The 24,849-nt window shown below is 45.6% G+C and overlaps 1 protein-coding gene across 11 annotated transcripts in view; it reads left to right on the forward strand.

Moving 5' to 3' along the window:
* Nucleotides 1-18,618, forward strand: part of CFLAR (CASP8 and FADD like apoptosis regulator) — a 37,566-nt gene extending 18,948 nt beyond the window's left edge. For 4 of the 11 annotated variants that reach the window (XM_084893213.1, XM_084893212.1, XM_084893215.1 and 1 more), the window contains exons 6-10: nucleotides 2,455-2,512; nucleotides 5,391-5,440; nucleotides 6,281-6,362; nucleotides 13,640-14,150; nucleotides 15,310-18,618. In XM_084893213.1, coding sequence (XP_084749339.1) covers nucleotides 2,455-2,512; nucleotides 5,391-5,440; nucleotides 6,281-6,362; nucleotides 13,640-14,150; nucleotides 15,310-15,448 — 840 coding nt within the window. In that variant the 3' untranslated portion in view covers nucleotides 15,449-18,618. The remainder of the gene's footprint in view (nucleotides 1-2,454; nucleotides 2,513-5,390; nucleotides 5,441-6,280; nucleotides 6,363-13,639; nucleotides 14,151-15,309) is intronic. The other 7 variants (XR_014795822.1, XR_014795824.1, XR_014795827.1 and 4 more) reach the window with 3 other exon arrangements.
* The last annotated feature ends 6,231 nt before the right edge of the window (nucleotides 18,619-24,849 follow it).

Here is a 24,849-nt window from a genome sequence, read left to right on the forward strand (position 1 = left end):
CTCACTGAACAAGTAAGAAAACATGGCCCTAAAGAACGCTAAGTGATTACCCACCTCCAGCTGTCACCAGAACTGGGCCCAGTCCCTGCGCCCTCCTCTACACAGTGGTGTATGTAATTAACTACATATTAGATACACCATCGCTTAGATACGTCTGTCGTTTTCCAAGAACCAATCACGTTTTCTTTTCTCTCTCTGAATCTCTGTAATATTAAATGATGAGACAAAACTGATTTAGGATGCTGACTCAGATTTTCTGAGTATTCTCTGCTATTGTCTCTCTAAGATAAATTATGTCACCATTCTTAGTTAAAAGCCTGCCCCATTTTTACTATTGTCTTTCTATTTTGTTAATGGAAGTAATTGTATTCACTGTCTTTGTAGCCCATTGAGAACTCACATGCTCTACGTGTAAACGTCTCCTTAAATTTGCTATATTAATCTGTGACCCTGATCATTTATTCACTTAATAAGCAGGCACTGTAGCACATGAATTGCTCACAAGATTTAGGAGCTGAATACCTGGATATTAACTCATACATGGCTGCAAAAGTGGTTTAAAAGTTATGGTGGCAGCCCAGCTGGTATTGCTCAACCCCTGAACCAAGAGGTCCCCGGTTGGATTCCTGGTCAGGGCACATGCCTGGATTTTGTAGGGGACATGCAGAAGACAGCCGGTCAATATTTCTATTTCTCTGTCCTTTCCCCTTCCTCTATCTCTCTCTCAAATCAATGAAAACAGATATGGTGGCATTAAATGGCACATGATACCAACATATTGCAGAATAAAAAAGTTGTATGACTCTGCAATATAATGCTTATTTTATTGCATTTATTTCTTTGCAATATGCTTTTATACACACACACACACACACACACACACACACACACACACATATATATATATATATATATATATATATATATATAAAATGGGTTTTTTTTTTTTTTAATAAATTGATTTTAGAGAGAGAGGAGGGAGAGGGAGAGAGAAAGAGGGAGAGAAACACATTGATGTGAGAGAAACATCCATCTGTTGCCTTCTGGGCTTGTGCCCCGACTGGAAATCAAACTGCTGACCTTTCTGTGTATGGGACGACACTCAACCACCTGAACCACACCGGCAAGGGTTCAATATAATACTTAAATATAGCTTTGACTTGATGTTATATATCTTTAATAGTATGTAAAAGTGAATGCATATCCATGTGGAGCTTGAACTTCTACTTACTATCATCAACCTATGGCTAAGTCACTGGTTATTAGGGATAAAAGCAAGTGACATGTTTTTCATTAATTTAGACACACAGACGTAGCTAAAGACACAGTTTAATGAACAGTCTACTTCTCTCTTTTGGCTAGGATAGCCTCAGTGGAGAACTGTCACTTGAAAGCTGAGCGTATCAGATGGTTGACAGTATGTGGGATGTGTACCTTACACAGGACCTGTCATCTGAGAAGAAAGGGTCGGTTCAATTTTAATTCTCTGGTTAATCCCACTGTAGCCCTCAGAAGTGGTAGCTGTTCTTAAGAATTAAGCCCACGTGTGGCTTATGTTTAACTAGGCAATTATAGGAGAACAGCAACTGGCCAGCCAGTAAGCACTTCATGTGCTAAGCACTGTCCTGAGTGCTTTGAATACATTTAACCTTCACAAAAAAAATGTATAAGACAGGTACCACTATTGTCCTCATTTTGAGGATCAAGAAACAGCCATATAGAGGTTAAATAACCTGCTGGAGGTTACATAGCTAGTAAGTGGCAGAAACAAAACTTATAGCCAGGTTTATCTGAGCTAGAATTCCCACTCTTAACCATACTACATTGCCTCTGTGTTAAAGGATCAGGTTTGAGATTAATCGCATGTTTCAACAGCTTGTTCTGTCTTGGAGCTCTTTAAAAAAAAAAAAATTATTGATTTCAGAGAGGAAGGAAGAAGAGAGAGAGAGATAAAAACATCAATGATGAGAGAGAAACATTGATTGTCTGCCTCCTGTACACTCCTTCCCCTCCCCCATACTGGGGATTGAGTTTGAGCATGTGCTCTAACCCGGAAACAAATTTATAATCTCCTTCCTGGTTCATAGGTCGATGCTCAACTACTGAGCCACTGCCAGTTGGGCTGTCTTGGAACTTTTATAGAAATTCTACTATATCATGACAGCTGACTTTATTGAGCTCTTTTGAAACATTCTAATATGCTAATTTAGCATATTTACACATTAATTGTATTTCCACTTCTTGAAAAGAAGAGTTGCCTTGTTCTTTGGCTACAAGATGTAGGATTCATGGAGTTAATAGCTCTTGCTATTTTTCTTTAGATAATTTGACAGTGAATGTAATACTTTTGTTTCTTCCTGGGTAAAAATTCTATAAACATTTTTAAGGAAGTATAACAGAATGTGATCCTGTAAAAACTAACAGGGTCTGTGACCTTATTCTTTATATTTGAAGTTTCAGAATGGGAGGAGTAAAGGACAAAGACTCATGGTGAGAGATCCTGGCATTCAAAGTAAGACTGACTTCTCTTTATGTTTTTTCTTTGTAAATGCTTGATAATTCTAGTACAAGAATGTTTTCTTTTTTTAGAGTTGGCCATTCCCTTTATCTGTACAGTCTAATTAAAGCTCCCCAAAAGCAGTTAAACTCTTAAAATGTATTCATTGGCATTTCTAGTTACTTACTGAATTCACTTGGTTGAGTTTAAACACCTCTTACTCTATCAGCTTCATCTTCTTGGCTCTCTATTTCTGCCTGAAAGGAAAGAATAACCAGGGCGAGTTAAACATTTATCTAGCCATGATCATGAGCCATGTTAACCAAATATTCAGCAGCTGGAAGAAGGGTCACTACGACCTTGTGTTAGAGCCCATTTAATAAGTGTAGGTACTCTATAGATGACGTCCCCCTCTCCAAAAGAGAAAAGAAAAAAAAAAAAAATTTAAAAACCTAGTGATTTCAACCTGTATGATCATCTCTTGCATCTCTCTGACACTAGCACGCGACCCCACCTATTTTTAAAGGTGTATTTCTTTTGCTTGTCTTGAGTCCTCCTTGAATCGAGGCTGAGACTCAGTCACACGATGGCTCAGGATTAGCCAGATGGTGAAGCCCAGGCCTGTCATTGCCTACCTCCAGGAAAAGCTACGGAGGAGCGAATTGATTCCTGAAGTGACGGCATTTCTTAAAACGCTGCTGAGGTGGTGAGCATTAGCATGCTGAAAGCTGTTTAAAGGGAAATAGGAGATCTGGCAGATCTGGATGGGAATGAAAAGCAATCTGTGTTCTTTCCACTGCGCTAATGGCAGGTTTGTTCTTGATTGGGCTTGCCCAGGCTCCATAAGCAAAGCTCTCCACACCCTGACGGTCCTACGAGAGCTGCTTCCGCCTGGAATGGTTGATTTGCTAACAAAAGAAGAAAGCATTCTTGGCCTTAATCTAATAGAAGTTTAAAATAATCAAGCCCTGTATTCTTATTAATTTGGATTTCTAAATAGATTTCATCTGAATGATGATAATGAGGATACAATTCACCAAGCTCTTACTATGTGCCTTAAATGGAGAATGGCATATTGCATAGATCATTCTGTGCTTTTTAAAATTCTGTTAATCCATGATTGCTAAAATAGAAAAAGATAAAGTGAAATTTTTCTCTTAATTACAAGTATCAACATTATCTGATTAATGTTTGATTTATATCCCTCTAAGACTCTTATTTTTCATATACAGATGTATAAATATATACACACAAATACATATTTTGAAGTACACTGGATCAATATTATAATATTTAGTAATCCATTTGTTACTCAATATATTCTGCATATCTTTTCATGTCAAATACATAAAGATCTCTTATCCTTTTTAACACTGCATAACATTCCATTATATGGACACTGGAGGCCCAGTACACTGGGGGTGGATGGGAGGGAGGGGGACGTCCCTCAGCCCAGCCTGTGCCCTTTCGTAGTCTGGGAGGCCTCGGGAGATGTCTGTCAGCTTAAGCCGAAGTTGGACATCCTTAGCACTGCCGAGGAGGCGGGCCACTGCGCTCACCAGCCATCAGCCCTATGGGAGCGTACTGACTACCAGGGGGCACCTCCTGAGCTGAGCGACTGCCCCATGGTGGTAAGTGTGCCTCATAGAGACTGGTCATTCCGCCATTTGGTCTATTTGCATATTACCTTTTTATTATATAGAAAAATTTATTTACCCCATTTCATATGGGTAGACTTTTAGTTTCTTTTTAGCTTGGGACAGTCCTTCAGGATATGTCCTTGACATTTTTGCACACTTCTCTATTATTGCCATAAGATAAGCTTCTAGAAGCAGAATGTTGTTTTAAAGGGTGTTGCTAGTTCTTTAAAAAGAGTGATTCAACTTTTATGGCTTTGAAAATGCTCATTTCCCCCAAGCCTTATCTTTCCTGGCATTTTCTTGGCCTGTCTTTAGACATTATTTCTCATTTTTGCAACAACAGTACAAAGCCGATTTTGGTTTGTTCACCCTAGAGACTCAAAAAAACCTGATCCTTTAGGAAGAAACTTGCCCAAGTTCACAGAGCTTGTTCGTGACGGTGCTAGGGTTCGCGCTCGCCTTTTATGGCTTTAAAGCTGATGGTTTCTCTACCTCACTGGGCTAAAAAAGTCATTTTTATCTAACAAAATGTGCTGTAGACTCACCTACATGTGCTAAGCTCGCAGTCCTCGTATTGCCATTGACATTTAATATTATGATCTCCCAGTATCCCAGGGCTAAGAAAACCTGGCCATCTATTCAGTCTCTAAGGCTGTTCCCTTGGGTGTTGCCAGTTGTAGCACAGAGAGGAAAGCTGTTGATATTGTGGTGAAGTTATTAGATTCTCCCGTTAAACACTCAGCAGTTACCTGGCCCTCACCTGGAGAAGGGCAAGGAGGAGCCTTCTCTCAGTTGCTTTTTAAGCAGTTTTTCTACATGACCCTTCTTTAGCACAGACACTTGGGTTACAGTTAGGTTTTCTTTTTCAAAAATATGTTTTTATTGATTTTTACAGAGCGAGGAAGGGAGAGGGAGAGAGAGATAGAAACATCAATGGGAAAGGAACATCATCAATGGGCTGCCTACTGGGGATTGAGCCAAAACTTGGACTTGTGCCCTGAATGGAGTGGAATCAGAGACCACTTGGCTTCTGGGTCAATCAGTGCTCAACTGCTGAGCCATGCTGGCCGGGCATATCGGTTAGGTTTTTCAGTGCAAGGTTGGAACCTTGGGGCTGAGTACAGCCGAGGAGAGAAGAGATAGTGGGGGAAAGAAACAGGGGAAGAGACGCTTGTGATACGAAGGGACACAGCCAGTGGGGAGTGGGCTAAGCCTCCTTCCGCTTTGTAAGCGATTTCCCTCTCATCCTGCAGGAGAACCAGTGAAGACGTCGGTTCAAGAATCAGGAGCATTTCTGCCTCGGGTACAGAATCCATTTTCTCATTTGGGATTGTACTGCATGTACACACTCTGTGCAGAACCCCGGCTTCTTTAAACATACCTGTCCATTAAGAATCTCTGGTGACAGCGATAGGATTCTGAGAGTGTCATTCTCCTGAGTCCTCTTCTGAAGGGGAACAGTGGACGTAGCGGGGAGAAAGATTGGACTGGATCCAAAGTTCACTGGAGTGGATTGTGTCCGTGAACTTTGGAATGCATAAAAATGCCCAGGGCAACTGGTCAGCTGAGTAATTGCTGAGCACATCAGGAGCCGAGTCACTGAACCTTGACTTGCATTTTGCGGGGGCTGATCACTTCTGAAAGGAGAGGCCATAGGAGGACACTTTTTGTACTCGTTTGCAAAGACATCACCTGTACAAACTGAGGTTCCTGAGAAACATGTGATCCATCTTTTCTCTCTGTCTCAAATGATCTTTCTCCTGCAAAGCTAGGACCCGTGTAAAGAGACTGCAGTTCTCCTCACAATTAAAAAAAAAAAAAAAAGAAAAACAGAAGTAGGGGGCAATAAAAACAATCAATAAAATATGTAAAAAAATATATATATAAATAATAAAAAAATTATAAAAAAAACAACAACAAAAAAACAGAAGTAGCTTGTTGTCTGAAGCACATTTCCTGAATAGAGGAACAATTTGATATTAAATGGAAATGTCAGCTGTGATGACGCCAGGCTCTGTCTGTTGACTGACTTCCCTGCCAAAGGGCCGTTTAAGAAAACTTAGAGGGAAAGATGGTGCCTTGGGGAGACCTTGGGGACACAGCGGTGCTCAGGGTCCTTAACAATCCCTGCTTTGTTTTCCAGACCCTCCCGGAGGACAGATACCGGATGCAGAGCAAGCCCTTGGGAATCTGCCTGATACTTGATTGCATCGGCAATGACACAGGTAGGGCTGGGTGCCTCCAGCATGAGACCAGGCTACCCCCGCAGGCCTGATGAACACTCACGGCTCTCACAAACCACTGCCCACCTCCGCACGAAGTGGAATCTCTCAGGTCACCGTCCGGTGTGGATTGGGCTAAGCAAGGCAGGGAATTTCCAGTGGTGCGCTGCAAGGATGTTTACAATGAGGCATTCCTGACTATATTTAGCCAGAGGCACTGACCTCTTTTCCCTTCGTGGTCAGATTAAAAAAAAAGAGAGAGAGAGAGAACAGCTGACACAACAATAGCTAAAACATTATACTCTTTTTTTTGGGTTAGATCAGCAAAAATATCTCCTTGGCGTGCCGCAGAGTTTTAGTCGTCAGTCTCTGTGTGCTGTGAGGTGGAAGAGGTTGAACACCGCTGGGCAAGGGTTCCATGTGGTTGTTTAGTGGCTTCAGCGGCGGAGGCCCTGGAGTTTCCCACGGGATCCTCTCTGTCTGGCTGGTGGATGGAGGGTGTGCGTGATCCCACATACATTTGGGGACCAGGCCTCAGAGTGATATGCCCTATTTCTTAAAAATAGGTTATTTATTGATTTTGGCGAGAGAGGAAGGGAGGGTAGGTTATTTATTGATTTTGGCGAGAGAGGAAGGGAGGGTAGAAAGATAGAAACATCGATGATGAGAGAGAATCATCTGCCTCCTGCCTCCTGCCCCCTGCCCCCTGCCCCCTGCCCCCTGCAACTCAGGCATATGACTTCCTGGTTCATAGGTCCATGCTGAATCATCGAGACACACCAGCCAGATGGTCTGTATCATTTCCACCCGCATCCCACTTAACAGAACTCCTTTGTATGGCTTCACCCAACCCCAGTAGACAAGAAACTGAGTGTGTCAGGAGGAAACTGAAAGGGGATGTGTGTGTGTGTGTGTGTGTGTGTGTGGCGGGGGGGGGGGGAGAAGAGGCGTGGTTTGTGAAAATTGCGAAATGGAAGGCTTTCTGGCTTCAGTATTACCAGATGCCTCATTTCACCCAGAGAGACCGTGAACTTTTTGGGGGGGGGGGCCACATTAAAAATATGGTTAAGTATGTGTTCTCTCAGAGGCAGTGTACCACTTAGTTCTGCACCCCACACTGTGGGGATTTTGCCCTGAGTCTGAGCTATCTGTGTGTCACCACTGTTTGCATCTAGGTTGATTCTTTGTCCTATTCTGGTGACTCAAATGAGACCAGTCACTGGTGATGCATCTAAAGAGAATGGGGAAAAGCTAGTTAAGTGGAATAACATGTTTAATTCCCCATCTCTTCCTTAAAAGGGTTGGTCGCTCTGTCTCCCTGGTTTCCTTCCAGCTTTCCTACATCCTCTCAGAATGAACCAGAGCTAGCTTTTAGGCTCACTGAAAATGTTACCATGGAGAGATGGTTGGGCAGAGAATCGAACAGAAGATCAAATTAGCAAACATTAGACTGGATATCCCAGGATTCCTGATATGATCTTTCTCGTTCCCTATTTTGGGTTTAGATGTGAGAAATGCTGGTTTCTCAGTATATATAAGCATCCTTTCTTTTGCAGTCATTAGTACCCATATAAGAAGAGCAGACACTATCTCAATGAGTAACTTCTGCTTTTAAAAGAGACTGTGTGTCTGTCTTCTGCTTTCCATTTTAATCCATTTTCTGTTTCATTCGTTTGAGTTCCCAGGTGCACATGGAAGGGGATGCACATCTGTGGCATAAAGAGAATTATACAGATAAAAAGCCAGGATCTGCTGTGGTTTTGTGACTTAAATCCACTGTCTGTGTTTGCTTCATGCTAGGTTATGGGCCTCTAGCCGGCAGGGACTGAATGCGTATTTGTATGTTTCTGCATTTCAGGAGAGTGGTCAGGGTTGGGCTATGACTGCTGCGTGGGTGTGAATCATGGCTCTGCCATGTGCTAGCTTGTGACCTCGGGCAATTTTCCTCTCTGTGTCTCAGTTTCTATTCTGTAAAATGCATTAATAACAGGACCTCCCTCACCGCAAGGTTGGGAAGCATGACTAACAGGGCTCACGTCTCAGGAAGATTGGGCTTAGCGTGGTGCCTGGTCCACTGTAAACAGGTCCTAAATGCCAGCTTACATTCCTTTCCCAACTCGCCTGTTTACCTTTGGTTGCACACCACTAAGCTAGAACTCGCCTGGCTTTGTGCGTGGTACAAGGAGTCTGATCCCAGATGAGTGAGGGCCTACAGAACTGAGGGCTGAGCCTGCGCTGGGCCCGGCTGAGTGGGGCAGGCCCCCACAGGCTGGAGCTGGGTGGAGTGGATGGGTAACCTGAGAGGCCGAAACTTGTGAGGCGGGAAGCTAACCAGACCACTCCTACCACAGTCATCGCTGAGACAGAATCTGACTCCAAGGCCAATGCCCAGGGCCAGTGAGGGAGGAGAAAGACCTGATTGGGGAGGATGGAAAGGAGGGTAGAAGTGGAGGCAGAGCCCGGGGCATGTGTGTCTGTGGTCTGAGGTAGGAGTAGGCATTGGCAGACAGCACACTCTATTCCCATCGTGCCGTGGGCTAATCTGCTGAGGGGCCCAGGGTCCATGCTAAGCCCTGCTGAGACTCAGAGCGCCTGCAGAGTGTTGATTAAGACGAGTGGAAGGCACGGCCTCTTCTTCTCGCCTTTGTCCTAGGCCTCCCGCCCTTCCACGGCCAGCTGCCCTCCTGGAGATTTTCACCGAGGCCCGGAATCCTGCTTTGGCTAGCAGAGGTCTTCATTACACAGAGCAGCCTTCCTGTCTGCATTTCCATCCGGACAACAACCGGTCTCTTGCCTGGTTGACTTTGTCATGTGGTTAAGGTTGGACATTGGCGAAGTGTGTAGGAAGGAGTCTGGAAAGAAACATTATCGCCAACTGAGACAAGGAATCTGAAAGGGATGGGCAGTCATAGGATGACTAACTGGAGAGTGACGGTGATCAGAGTGTAAACTTGATTTAAACTCGACGATGTGCTCATTCCTTTACATGGATCCTCACTGAATCTTCGTAACTAATACTGTGAGGTCCGTACTTTTATCCCCATCTTCGAGGTGAGCAAGCAGAACACGGTCAACTCCCTTCCTAATTCTCTGGGATTTGAAAGCTTGGCTCCAGAGCTTCTGTCCGCTCTTGGCTACTTTGCTATAACTGAAGTTCCATGTGGGGTGGGAGAGGGACTGAGTCTCCAATAACTAGAACACTACCTGGCACATTGGAGCCCAATAAACATTTGGTGGGTGAATGAAGGAAGGAATACATTTCAAATATTAGCTTCAATTAGCTCTTCTAATCCCAGTGCGGTTCTAAAACCATTTATCTGTACTGTAGAATCTAGCAGACGTTCTGATACCTACCTAACTTCTGTCCTCAAAAAAAGAAAAGACAAGAGAGACTTTTACCCAGAGAGTATGGAAGTCCCACAACATTTATAGGTTTATTCTTCCTTTATCCCATTAATGTTTATTGAGCACCTACTATTTGCAAAACCCCCTGTTTGGTCCTGTGTGAAGCAAATATGGAGGCAATGAGGTGTAGTCTGGTCTCAGAGCCACACTGTGAACGACGATAAGGTGATTTTTGGGTGACTTGTTCCTGAGACACATCCTCATAGGGAATGGTGACCTCTCCTCGGAGAGGTAGGGAGGCGTAGGGATTTGGGCTAATTGTCTCATTTGGTAGAATTAAAAAGCCAGCCGTGGTGTGGTGCCATCCGTGGCAGTGACCTTGCAGGGCTGGGCTTCAATGGAATAGAGAAGTGAATGAATCAGGTCACAGACAGGTGAACTCCAGGCCTCGATCTAATGCTCTGGCTGGTGTACAGGCTCCTGAGTAAAAGATTTTAAGAAGTATTTTGCCCCCTCTCTTTTTTCCCTGGCTCTTTCTGAAAAGCCAGGAGATGTTCCTGTACTTTTTTTAAAAAAATATTTTATTTATTTTTTTTACAGAGAGGAAGGGAGAGGGACAGAAAGTCAGAAACATCGATGAGAGAGAAACATCAACTGCCTCCTGCACACTGGGGATGTACCCACAACCAAGGCACATGCCCTTGATGGGAACTGAACCTGGGACCTTTCAGTCCGCAGGCCGACGCTCTATCCACTGAGCCAAACCGGTTCGGGCATGTCCCTGTACTTTTTAGCCAGGCGGGGGACGGATTTCTCTAGCAGATGCTGCGCACTTCCCCTGTGATCTTGAATAGGCAACGGTGCTCTTCCGCACAGAGCAGCAGGAAATGAGACAGCCAGAGGCAGTGGGTGGGGGCGCTTTGTGGGCGGGGCTGGCCCTTCACCAAGAGCCCCGCTCTAACTGCGCAGCCAGAATGAAATCCTCCCACTTTCTGAAAACCCCAGCATTTCAGAAAGTGGATTTCTAAAGAGCAATTCAAGTTTACCAAGAGAGTGCTGGGTCAGGAGTGGAATTTCCAGGGCAATGTCGAATGTGGAACTGGTTTGTCCAAGTTCTGTTTTCCGCTCAGGCCCCAAGTTCCTCCCCGATCTGCGGGGAAGGAGCGGGCAGTCACCGTGCTATGTAAGGGCACGGAACCTGACTTGTCTGAGCTCATTTCCTTTTCCTGGCAGGAGAGAAGAGGACTTAGCTGAATTATCTGAAAATGCGTGCAAATCCCTCCCAAACATAGTGGCTTAGAAGAACAAACTGCAGAGGCGGAGACCTTTCTCTGGGTCCCGAGGAGGCAGATTCCATGAGGGAGATGCACCCGCAGGCTCCGTGCCTTGTGATGGGACATGCCTGCCTTAGCTTTTCTTTAAATTCACTACCTTCTGTGGATAAGCGCTCACGGTGTCCAAAGCATCTCGGCAGGAAGCTCTCTGGACCCCCCTGCTCCTTCCTACAGCCTAGGCATCCGCGTTATTCCCATTTTACAGATGAGTCAACTAAGGCTGTAACTTGTTCAGAGTCACTGCACTGCTACCACCCCCTTGATCCTATAAGTGAGACCGGGCCGTCTCCGTGTTCTTGCTGGCCCAGCAACGTTGCGTTCCCGGCTGACACCATGCCACCTGGCCGGGGTAGAGGAAAGACGTGACTCCCACGGGGAACCTCAGCTGCCCTGACAGGGGCTGGTCTCCGGGTGCCTGCCTCTCCAGGGGCGTTTAAAGGATGCTCCGTCGTGGGCGAAGGCCCGTCCGGACCTGCTGTTCTCACTGCCCCGCTCTGGGCTTTGGGGGCCTGTGTCGTTGCTGGCTTCCCCTCCAGCTTTAGCCCTTTCTCCTCCAGTTCTATTAGGCAAGGACCTCCTGCCCTGACCTCAGGCCCGGCCCTTTCTTAGCCCCGCTGCTAGGTAAGTCAGCCCGCTTTAGGGACCAGGCAAAGCTCAGGCCCAGCGGGTAGGTGGGGGGCCGGGACTTACACTCAGATCTTAGGATGCCAAGGCTGGTTCCTCTTTTGCCCTGTACCTTGCAGCTGCCTGCTCACAGCCACTGTGGAACCCCCAGGGCCCAGACAAAGTTCTCTTATTTTCGGGGAAACAGGGTACTTACCAGACCTTTCAGGCCTGGGGCGGATGCTATCAACAACAGCCCACGTAGGCTAGGGCGAGACTGTGGCTTCCTTCCAGGACCTTGACAAAGGAGGGAATTTCCCGGAAGGGAGGGTCTGGAAGCAGTGAATCATCACTCTGCGATGACTTGTAAACAGGCTGCTGTTTCCTTGCTTGCTCCTGCCCCCTAGAGGCGGGAGTACTCCATGACCGGAGATCTGTGGGTCCTTTGCTGAGAAAGGAATGCAACTGGGGATCTAGTCAGGCTTTCTCGGGGGACACTTTGGGTCCCAGCCTGAGCACTGTGCTGGGTGGGAGCCTTGCCCACACCCGCAGGCGAGGGCCGGGGGCGCAGGGCTGGCTGCCTCCGCTACACAGACTCTGTGAGGGCAAGTGAGCTCTTTAATAGGATGCCAGCCCCCTGTGTACCACGCCCTTCCTTTCCCTGCTAATGCTTATTTCTCATAGGGTTTTAAGGAGATGGGCACCTTCTTGATATTTCTTCATGATTATCCTATAAAATGAAGAGCTAATAGGCAAATTATCCCCCTGGGAGTTTGACCAGTCCAATTCATTAATGTGTTAATTAATGAATGTGCAAAAGAGGACAAAAGCCACTGATAGGGGGCAGGTCTGGCCAGCCAACCACCTGTGTTCCCTCCTCACAGCTGGCCAGACCTCCTGTGCACGAATTCATGCATTGGATCTCTATAGTCTATATACTGGATCTCTCTAGTGTATATATAAAAGGGTCCCCGAAGACCATTCCCCAGGTAAAGAAGAGAGGTGGGCACCTAGTCAAGAGGCACGGAAAGAAATCCAGAGAAGCTCCTGGGCTGTTTGGGTGACAACCTGAATGAGGAGATGTGGATATCACCTCTGGGTTTAAGACAGAACAGCTCTCTGCCCCGCGAATGAACTACAAACTGGAGACGTCACTCAGACAAGAAACAGAAACTGAATGGGTGGCTCAAAAGAATGTGGAATTGCCTGGCCGGTTAAGTGTTGACCTATGAACCAAGAGGTCACAGTTCGACTCCCGGTCAGGGCACATGCCCGGGTTACGGGCTCAATCCCCAGTGGGGGGCGTGCAGGAGGCAGCCGATCAAAGTTTTGAGCGAGGAAGAAAAAGATGTCTCTTTGCTATTACAAAGATAAAACAATTCAGGAGCCTGTGGTTATGTCTTCAGTGAAGGTAAACTGATCAGATGGAGAAGAAGTGGACTGGGTAGTGTATCTAGGTTCCAAGCTATAGAAATTTCTAGAATATGGACAAAAAGATTTTCAAAAAGAGAATAGGAACTAATTTCTGTGGGGCAGCGGCAGTTTTGTTTGTATCATCTCATGCAATCCCCCCTGCGTCCTCCTAGGGTGGGTCTCTCACTTCCTTTGAGAGCTGGGAAGACCCTCTTCCTAAAGAGCTTGCTGCCCACAGGTGCGGCAAGGTCAGCACACTCGGCCTCTGCCTTTCCTACTGCCTTCCTCTAAGCCTGGAGCCAAGGTCAATCCGGGATTTCTGCAAGCTAGGAGGAGATGACTCTAGGGGCACTGTAGGAAGTCTTGGCCCAGGATCCCACTGCTTAGTCGGAGGTCACACTGGGAAGCAGATCAGGAGGGGAACTGGAGAGCCTGGAAATGGCCACGACTTACATCTGAGGGGCCTCAGGTCACCCCGCAGCGAGCGGGTGGAGGTGAGGGAACCCACACCGCCCTTTCTGCAGCTGTTGGAGCGGAGCGCTGTGATGTGTCCATTCCTGTGACCCGTCCCCTTCTTTCCCCTAGACGCTCTCCGGAAGACCTTCACGTCCCTGGGCTTTGAAGTCTGGAGTTTCTCCCTTCTGACCATGGAGGATATGATTCATCATCTTTGCCAAGTTGCCTACAGGACGCACCACCAGGACAAGGACAGCTTTGTGTGCGTCCTGGTGAGCCGAGGGGGCTCGCAGGGCCTGCTGGGTGTGGACCGGACCCACGCGGGGCTGCCTTTGGACCATATCAGGAGGATGTTCAGGGGAGATGCGTGCCCTTCTCTCTTGGGAAAGCCAAAGGTCTTTTTCATTCAGAACTACGAGACGGCAGAGGGTCAGCTGGAGGACAGCAGCCTCCTAGAGGTCGACGGGCGAGCAGCAAGCAGCATGGACGCCAAGGCCTGGCAGCCTGAGCCCTGCACGGTTCACCCAGAGGCAGACTTCTTCTGGAGCCTGTGCAAGGCAGACGTGTCTCTGCTGGAGCGGTACCCCACCTTGTCGTCCCGGTACCTGCAGTGCCTCTCGCAGAAGCTGCAGCAGGAGAGGTGAGCCGCCCGGGCCCTGGCTGGCCCGGAGCCCTAGCCCTGCAGCCCCCACCCTCCCTCCCAGTGGTGGTTCGGCACTAACGGGTGCGCAGAGCAGGGGTGCCTCTGGGTTCCAAGGTGGACACTCAGGGCGCCAGCGGCCTTACTGGCCTTTTATATGCATCCTGCATGTGCACAGACCGTCCAGGTGGGTCACTGTTTGACTCAGTTGCCCCTTGGGGAAGGGGACCGAAGTCACATGCCAGAGTGCTGCCTGCTGGTTTGAATCAATCGCTAAGCAGCTTGTAAAGTATTTAGAAAAGAACACCTTCAAAGCACTTTCCCATCAGTTGGCTCATTTAAAAAAAAATTTTTTTTTTTTAGCCAACCAGCGTGACTCAGCAGTTGAGTGTTGACCTATGAACCAGGAGGTCATGGTTCGATTCTCCGTCAGAGCACATGCCCAGGTTGCAGGCTCGATCCTCAGAGGGAGGGCATGTAGGAGGCAGCTGATCAATGAGTCTCATCATTGATGTTTCTTTCTCTCTTTCTCTCTCCCTTTTAATAAAAAATATTTTTAATTGATTTTTTTACAGAGAGGAGAGGAGAGGGATAGAGTTAGAAACATCAATGAGAGAGAAACATCGATCAGCTGCCTTCTGCACATCCCCTCTGGGGATGTGCCCCGCAACCAAGGTACATGCCCTTGACCAGAATTGAACCTGGGACCCTTCAGTTTGCAGGCCAATGCTCTATCCACTGAGCCAAACCAGTTTCGGCAATAAAAATATATTTTTTAAATATGTATTCTGTTGATTTTTTATAGACAGGAAGGGAGAGGAATAGAAAGTTGGAAACATCGATAAGAGAAACACCGATTAGCTGCCTCCTACACACCCCCTATTGGGGATGTGCCCACAACCAAGGTACATGCTCTTGACCAGAATCGAACCTGGGACCCTTCAGTCCACAGGTTGAGATTCTATCCACTGAGCCAAATTGATTTCAGCAATAAAAATATTTTTATTGTTGATAGTATTACAGATATCTCCCCGTACTCCCTCTTCCAGTCCGTACACCCTCCACACCCCAGGTCTTTGGCTCATTTCACCGTAAGGACGACCTGTGTCCTCTTCGATGTTTGCATGCCATTAACTCTTGCTTTCCTCCTCTCCCCCAGACGGCGGCCACTTGTGGATCTCCACCTTGAACTGAACAGCAGTGTGCACGACTGGAACCTCGGAGTACCCGAGAAGGAGAAGTACCACGTCTCGCTGCAGCATACCCTGAGAAAGAAACTCTTTCTCTCCTGCAAATGAAGAGCCAAACACTGCTCAGCAGGAGGTGGACGAGTGGTTTCCCAGCAGGGCGCCTGTTGCAGGCGCCATCCCCGGACTCAGGAACGGGTCCCCCACAAGGTGCCCATTTACGGGGGCTAGGCCCTCCCCACGCCCTCCTGCGCCTGGACCTGGCGGGCTCCCTCCTGAAGATCCCCACGGAGCGTGGCCCCCGCTGCACCGACTGTCACCGCGCTGCCCAGCGGGAGGGAGGTCGTGCACGAGGACACCGAGAAGCGGGGACTTGAGCAGGAGGTGGCAGCCCTGGGGAAGAGCTACGGGCTGCCCGGGGCAGGTCATCACCGTGGGCACCGAGCAGTGTTCCTGCCACAGGACGCTCTTGTGGAAGCACCAGGTGGCAGCACCAGGTGGCAGCACCAGGTGGCAGCACCACGCGGCAGCACCACGCGGCAGCACCACGCGGCAGCACCACGCGGCAGCACCGTGCAGCCGGACGCAGAAGGAGATCACCGCCCTGGCTCCCAGCACCAGGAAGATCAAGTTCATCGCGCCCCTGAGCCCAAGCACTCTGGCTCGGGGGCTCCATCCTGGCCTCGCTTCCACCTTCCAGCAGGTGTGGAGCAGCGAGCAGGAGCAGGAGGAGTCTGGCCCCTCCATCGCCCACTGCAGAAGCTTCTAGGCCAGGGGTCGGCAACCTTTAAGACATAAAGAGCCACTTGGACCCGTTTTCGAAGGAAAAAAAAAACCTGGAAGCCGCAAAACCATTGCGACATTTAAAACAAATATAACACTGCATATATTGTTTCTTACCTTAATGCTATATACCGGCTCGTGCAGTTAGCTGTCAATCTGAAGAAAAAAAGGACTTTTTCACTTAACAATGTAAAATATATTTTTGCAAATTAATAGCTAATTAAAATATTTAATTTACCTGGTTAATGGGATTTTTGCTCCTGAACCTCAGTGCACAGTGTCTGCACATCAGGCAGGGCTGTAAGACGTTACCTTCATTTTTACACAGGCTTGCAAGTTGTCATCTGTGAGGCGTAATCGATATTTGTTTTTAATATATAGTTCATGTTGGAGAAGACCTGCTCACATACATATGTGGAGCCGAAGATTGACAGGACTCCAAATGCATACTTTTTCATGTTTATATAAGTGTTGGGGATGGCATTCCATGTTTTGAATACAAGTTTGTCCTGTTTGGGAAGGTTTTCAATATCACTCCATTTATGATTCTGAGCCAGAATGGCCTTCTGACGGGCAACATCCTCAAGAGTAGCGGCCAAGCATTTGAACTTGGACACCCATATATCTTTGTCGGCTATATCGGCCAGTTCCATCTCAAGATCAGGTTGACTTACACCTGCAAATGCAATCATATTCAATAGGGATGGATCGATCACCAGGGGAGTGACAGGGAAGGATAATGTGTTTTTTTCCTCTCTGAACTCACAGAATCGTTTCCCAAACGAACTTTGCATTGTGGTGATTGCAGACTTCAAATATTCCAAATTTATCGTATATGACTTTGTTTGAACTCTCTCAAAGAGGGAAAGTGAGACAGTGTACCTCTCTGTAAATCTTTGACAAACACTGTCAACTTGCGCTCGAATGCCAAAACCTCCTCCAGCATGTGTAGGTCTGTGCTTCCTTTCCCCTTTAGGGTTGTATTTAGTGTGTTTAGATGTGCTGTCATGTCTACCATAAAATGTTATTTTTCCAGCCACTCTGGTTGTTCCAGCTCAGGAAAGGTGAGCTCTTTGCTGGCCAGGAAAGTTTTTACTTCTTCCAAACATGCGACAAAGCGTTTTAGCACCTCGCCTCTGGACAGCCACCGGACCTTGTTGTGGAGCAGGAGGTCAGAATATATGCTTTCCACCTCATCCAATAGCAAACGGAACTGGCAGTGGTTTAAACCCTCTGCCATTATCTTATTAACAATCTGAATGACCACATCCATCACTTTTGTGCATTCCGGGGGAAATGTTTGAGCACACAATGCCTCTTGGTGCAGGATGCAATGAAATGAGAGCAGGTTCTACCCAGAGCCTTCTGCAGTAGAGCCACAAAGCCCTTCTGTGCTCCTCTCATGCTCAGTGCCCATCAGTAGCCACTGAGACCAGGTGGTTGGTGTTTATTTTTTTGGCCATATTAAATAGTCCAGGACAGCCTTACAGATATCCTCACCCCTTGTTTGGCCGTAGTCCGGGGAGGAGGCGGCGCTGCCACCGGCACTGTAGAGCAAGTCCCCGCGCAGCGCCGGGAAGAAGACAGGGGCGGCGGGGTCGGGAGCCACCGGCAGCACCGCATCCTTGCAGCACAGCGGCGCAGCCAGGATGTTGTTGATGCTGAGCATGCTGGCGGGCATCCCCGAACCCCACTCGGGGCTGGGACCGGGACGGGGCGGGGGCGCTCGGAGGAGGAGGAGGAGAAGCGCCTCAGCGTGTGGGGGGTCCGGAGCCGGAGCAAACCGAAAGAGAGCGCCGGTGAGCGCGGCTGCTCCCTCCCCACCCCGCCCCTGCGCCCGCCTCAACAAGTCACCTTTTTTAAAAAAAACAATTCATCAGTCCCCCAATATTTTGTAAATTAATTAGTGAGCCATGCATGCCATAAAAATAATTCATCAGGCCCCCCCAATATTCCGTAAATTAAATTAAGTAAATTAAAAAATGTAAATAATAATTTAATTAATTTATTTAAAAAAATTTATATAATAGCCACAAATTTCCTACAGTGTACATCTTACAAAAGGACCTGTCTCCCATGCTTAACCAACAACAAAAATTAGTATTAGAGGTAAGTGATACAGCTCCCCGCCCGCCCCCTGCTGTCGGCCCTGCTGGGAGCCGCAGCAAAGGTTCAAAAGAGCCGCATGCGGCTCCGGAGCCGCAGGTTGCCGACCCCTGTTAGGCGGACTGTTACTTCGTTGGTTACACCCTTTTTTTTTTTTCTTTCTTTTTTTCCTGGGTCCCCACAGGAGGTAACCTAACTAGTGCAGAAAACGAGATGAGATTGGCATGGCTTTGGGTTTTTTTTTTTTGTTTTGTTTTGTTTTGTGGCGGGGGGGGAAGGGGGGCGCTTGACTCGGGATTTAAAAACTGGCACTGTGAAGGTGACAGCAGTCTGTTGGAGCGAGCACCCCACAGTTCTACACTGTGGCCGAGGACTTTGCACGCTGTTCTTTTTTAAAATAGTCATTCTAGTCCTTCTCCGGTAAAATACCAGAGATGCATTCTTACGGGAGGTCCCTTGCCTACCCCAAAGAGGCCCGCTTCTCCCTAAGAAGGGCCAGTCCTCGCTGGAGTCCACTCAGGGAGGGCGATAGCATTGCTTTTGTGTAAATTATGTAGTCCACGCTTTTAAATCTTTGCCTTAATACTTGCTCTTTTTGTTTTATTTTCAATGGCCCCCCATCTTGTCCCCAACTTGAGATGCATGAAGGCTCTTGGTCCTCCTGGGAGTGGGTTGAGGTGTGGAGGCAGCCAAGCAGGGCTTACCAGTTTAATAAAGTGCACACCTTAAAGAAAACAACAAAAACAAAAACAAAAGCGAGAGAAAGAGAGAGAGAGAGAGAGAGAGAGAGAGAGAGAGAGAGAGAGAGCTTCATCCGGATACACCAACACTGCAGGGTCCACCCCTGGTCAGAGCACATTCGGGAATCAACCGGTGAATGCGTAAATGGGTGAACCAACAAATCGTTGTTTCTCTCTCTCTCCCTAAAAGTCAGTGAGCAAATTAATTAATTAAAATAAAGTGCTCCTCTCTGCAGTTAGTGGGGGTCATGACCTTACCCTTCCAGCCCCATCCTCTCCCGTAGAGGTGGTATGACCACGTAGCTGGTCTTATCCCATCTGCCTGACATGATGAAAATACAGGGCAAGGCAAACCAGCGGCTTTTCTTTCCTTCCCTCTCTCTCCTTTCCCTCTTTTTAAAACAATTGTTTGTTTGTCTTTATTTATTTATTTATTTAATGGATTCCAGAGAGAGGAAGGGAAGGAGAGAGAGAGAAATATTGAAACATGGATCAGCTGTCTCCCACACACACCCGACTGGGGATGGAACCTGCAGCCTGGGTGTGTGCCCTGACCAGGAATCTAACCCACCACCTTTTGGTGTATAGATCTATGCTCCAACCAACTGAGCCACAGCAGCCAGGACTAAGCAATCACTGATTAAATTACGCCGTGTTGTCTGTTTCTTTACTTCTGTTGCTTTTCTTATTTGCTTTTGATTACATTGTTTTTATTAATACCTTCCATCAGTCAATTCCCAGAGCCAACGAGAGCCATGCCTCCCCACGTGGACTCCAACGAGAGCAATGCCATGTGCTTGCTGGTGTGTTTTGCTCACTTGCAAGGGGTCTGGGGAGGAGTAAAGAGGGATTATGATTCCAGGTCTAGGCTGACAAAACAGGAGGATGAAGGCCTTGGCTACGTCACAGAACTGTTCTGAGGAGGAGATGAGAGAGCCTTTATGATCATGTCCAATGAGAGAGTGTTTATAGCTGCTTACCATTATTATTTTTTAAAAAATATATTGATTTTTTTCACAGAGAAAAAGGAAGAGGGATAGAGAGCTAGAAACATCAATGAGAGAGAAACATTAATCAGCTGCCTCCTGCACACCCCTACCGGGGATGTTCCCACAACCAAAATACATGCCCTTGACCAGAATCAAACCCAGGACCTTTCAGTCCACAGACTGACACTCTATCCACTGAGTCAAACCGGTTTCGGCTATCATTATTTTTATACCACACTGTGGAGGAGTTATTTTGGAAAGGTTGAACCAAACCTTGAGAAGTTGGTAGGGTTTTGGCAGGTTGAAATGGAGAAGAGAGTATGTTCCCTGAGAGGATCATACTTGAGCATAACTTTTAGCTGGAGAGGAGAGAATGGGAACAAGGGTGAGCTGCAAGCCAGGAGATGTTGTGGTTAGAATGTCAGAGCCTTAGAGGTCTGCATCTTTGTCTTTTAGTTATCATGTAAGTTATTTTTCTTACTTTAATCATGACTATTTTCTTGGACACTTTTGTATACAGCCATTTGATTATTAAATGCGGGTTTTTTTTGTTTTGTTTTTTTACTGAGTATAGTTTTGTTTTGTTTTTTAAAAAGTATTTTATTGAGCCCTAACTGGTTTGGCTCAGTGGATAGAGTGTTGGCTTGTAGACTGAAGGGTCCCAAGTTAGATTCAGGTCAAGGGCATGTATCTTGGTTGCGGGCACATCCCCAGTAGGGAGAATGCTGGAGGCAGCTGATTGATGTTTCTCTCTCATTGATGTTTCTAACTCTCTATCCCTCTCCCTTCTTCTCTTTAAAAAATCAATAAAATATATTTTAAAAAAATGTTTCATTGAATTTTAGAGAGAGAGAGGAGGGGAAAGGGGCAGAGAGAATGAATACTCCTATGCCTACAACCCAGCTTAAATCAAATGTTCTAATATATATATATATATATATATATATATATATATATATATATGAAGTTTCTTAAGATATTACTTTAAGTAGTAATCCTAAATATAAAAGAGATAAATGTACTAAAATATTTCAAACCCAATAACAGCTCCACTCTGAGAATTAGCCAAATGTTCACTGGCTGGAATTTTATATAACCATTAAAATTATGTATACAGCCCTAGGTGGTTTGGCTTAGTGGATAGAGCATCGGCCTGTGGACTGAAAGGTCCTGGGTTTGAGTCCAGTCAAAGGCACATGCTTAGGTTGAGGGCTCAATCCCCAGTAGGGGGTGTGCAGGTGGCAGACTATCAATGATTCTCATTGTTGATGTTTCTGTTTCTCTCTCCCTCCCCCTTCCTCTCTGAAATCAATAAAAATATATTTTAAATAAGTATGTATATAGGTAAGAGTTTACATTGAGCTATTAAGTAATTAAGTAAACTTAACCAAACATGCCATAATAACTTTTATTTGGTAGCTATAGACTTTTAACATTAAAAGTTAAATACTTTTTTTGTATCAGTTTAACAAAAGATTATATCTGTATTTTTTTAGTATTTTAAAAAAATCTTTATTGTTGAAAATATTACATGTTTCCTCCCCCCCTCACTCCCCCGCCATTGACTTCTCCCAGTCTGCTCCCATCCCCCAGCACAGGAATAAAATCCATACAAATGTTAAGCAAGTTATATACCTGTATATTCTGTTAATATATCCACTGTATCTGCTATTTGAAAGAGGCCTTTTCTGCCCTCTTTTATACTTTGTTTTTAAATAAAAATATTTTAGAATACAGAAAAGTGTCAAGCTTTTGTGTGTTGATTTTTGTGTAGACATGTGTTCAAGTCATTTGGGTATATACCAAGGAATTGCTGAATTGTATGATAAGCCTACGTTTATCTTTGGAAGAAAGTGCCAGGCGGTTTTCCCAAGTGCCTGTACTGTTGTTTCGGAGTTCCGTGGCTCTAAATCCTTGCTAATGTTTGTTGGTGTCAGTGTTTTGGATTTTAGCCTTTTTAGTAGATGCGAAATGGTATCATGTTTTAGTTTTTGATTACCTAATGACCTTTTTACTATGTTTACTATGGTTAAGCATCATCTTTCATGAATTTTATCCTTGGGAAGTAGTAGTACAATGGGATCTGTGACAGTAATAGTCATAGTCATGTGGTGGGAGGGGGTCCATTTTTCCATGGTTGTCCATTTTTACCTTTTTGGTTGTTGCTTTTCTTACCTTTGGGGAGAAAATTTCTAAAGTCCCCTTAAGAACTTTCAGAGCAGGGGAAAGTATCTTATATGACTTTATCTGGGTTTCTTCCAATTTGAATACGGTCACTTAAAATTATAGAACTAGGTACCGAGTGCTATCAAAGCTCCTAGTTAAATTGAAGAAAGCTAAGTTGGGAATAGGGTCATTTGAAAGCTTCAGCTTCAGAAAGTGACTTTTAGTCTGTGGACTCTGGATAAAAGTAGGCATGAATAAAATGACTAAGAATATAATAGGGAAGAAGAGCCTGCTTATCCATCTCCGAGCCATAAGGTCATCTAGCTAGGGCTAGATTTCGGAGAAATCAGGGTGAGTCCCACCAAAAAGCTCCCTCCAGACCTTCTGAAGGGCCAAGTGTTGTGGGCTATTTGTTTTTGAAGTAACCACCCAGTATTTTTATTTTTCAGCACTTCTAATGCCTGGAATAGAGGAGGCTGAAACTGGGAGAGGGCCTGGGAAGTGGAAGTGACACATGTGTCCATTTATATACTCCCCCTTTTTAAGCTATTACTATAAAAGTAAACTTGAACATAACTCTGGCTATTAAAACAATGTCAAAACAATGCTAAAGCAACACAGAATTAAAAGAGAAATAAAACTACAGACATGTTAACACTTTCAGCTACAAAATGAAAGTTATCTACTCAGAGTAAACATAATTATTTTTAGCTCATTCAGTTCTATAATCACATTCTGTTTCTCCTGATTTTTTTTGCCAGTATTTCTATAAATCCAGATACTCTATGAATTCTAATAATTTTTATCCAATTCAAGGGGATGATCTAAAAGTTTATTCTCAAAGATATGTAGCTTAAAATAATCAGAGTCTTTTCTATGGATCCCTCAGAAGATGTAACATTTTTCCAAATGCATCATAACAAAACAGTGACTGTCTCCAATGACAAGAAATTTAAAATTATACGGTTATTGATTTGATTATAATGCAAATGACATGGAATCTTGTCCTGTAACACACAATATTCAAAGCATATCAGAATCTATTTAATATGCACATATAAATAGAATATAATTTTTATTTCCTTATTTGACAGAGCTTCCCATATACCTTAAGGATAAAATTTTCCTTCATGAAGAGAGAAAGAAAATCCTTGAGATATTCCAGGGCCCATTGGAATGACCTAAAGCCAATTCTAGGTCAAGGAAAAGTTTCTTAAAATTCAAACCCTGAGAAGGTAGTCAAATATATTAGACTAAAAGATTATATATTATTATTATTTAACAGTATTGAATAATTTATTATTAAATACCACATAAGCTAGTAAAACTTCAATTCTTATGATTAAGAAGATAGGCTTTTAAGTAATCAAGTTCCTGACTAACATAACATAACCATTTTAATCCTACAAAATGAAAGAGTAATATGCATATTGACCATCACTCAAACACATAAGATGGCTGCCCCCATGTGGTCAAAGATGACTGCTCCCATGTGGACACAAGATGGGCACCGCAAGATGGCCAGCAGGGGAGGACAGTTGAGAGGGACCAGGCCTGCAAGGGAGGGCAGTTGGCAGAGGAGACTTGGGGTGCGACCAGGCCTACAGGGAAGGGCAGTTGTGTGTGTGTGTGTGTGGGGGGACCCAGGCCTACAGGGGAGAGCAGTTGGGGGTGACCAGGCCTGCAGGGGAGGGCAATTAGGGGTGACCAGACTGGCTGGGGAGCAGTTAGGCATCAATCAAACTGTCAGGGGAGTGGTTAGGGGGTGATCAGGCTGGCAGGCAGAAGCAGTTAAGGGCAATCAGTCCTGGATTGTGAGAGGGATGTCTGACTGCCCATTTAGGCCCTATCCAGGCAGTCGGACATCCCTCGAGGAGATGAGTGCAGGCTGGGCTGAGGGACACACACCCCTGTGCATGAATTTTGTGCACCAGACCTCTAGTAATACATATAAAACCTTTGCTTCCTAGGCAAATAAATACAGGAAAAACTTCTCCCACCCTCACCAGAAATGCAACTACGTGCAGGCCAGGGGGTTCACAGACGTCAGCTATTGTGTAATTAGTCATCAGGCAATGAGATGATGTTGATGAGTTGATTTAAAAAATAGGCTTAATTTTCCCATGGAAAATATACCGTGTTTCCCCAAAAATAAGACAACCTCTGAAAATAAGACCTACTTACAGGTTTCCTTCTGAGTGAAATATAAGGCATCCCCCCGAAAATAAGGCTCCCCCTAGGCTAAACATGAGAGATTTGGTCCACTGATTCTGAAAGAAATGGAGTCACAAGAAATTCACCAGGAAATTCAGGAATTGGATTGTTATGATGATGTTCCAGAAGATGATGACATGATTGTCATTGAATAAATGAGTAAATTCTTGATACAGTTTGTCTGGTTTGTGTTGACAACTACCATACTACCATACCGTATACAGGTAATAAATTTCCTTTATTTTCATTTAACAATAAATGTGTACCGTATTCTTCTTCATGAAAAAATGAGACATCCCCTGAAAATAAGACCTAGCGCATCTTTGGGAGCAAAAATTAACATAAGACACTGTCTTATTTTCGGGGAACAGGGTACTCACATATTAAGAAGTACAACAGAGATAACAAATCTTGACAGCCCTTAGGAGGATGGAAAAAGGTGGCTGTGTGTGTGGGGAGATGGCCGGCCCGGGGTCTATTCCCAGGACTGTAGCAACTCCTGGGCCTCCAACGG

This window comes from Pipistrellus hanaki (assembly GCF_964339955.1).
Source record: "Pipistrellus hanaki genome assembly, chromosome: 8".
NCBI classification, from domain to species: Eukaryota; Metazoa; Chordata; class Mammalia; order Chiroptera; family Vespertilionidae; genus Pipistrellus; species Pipistrellus hanaki.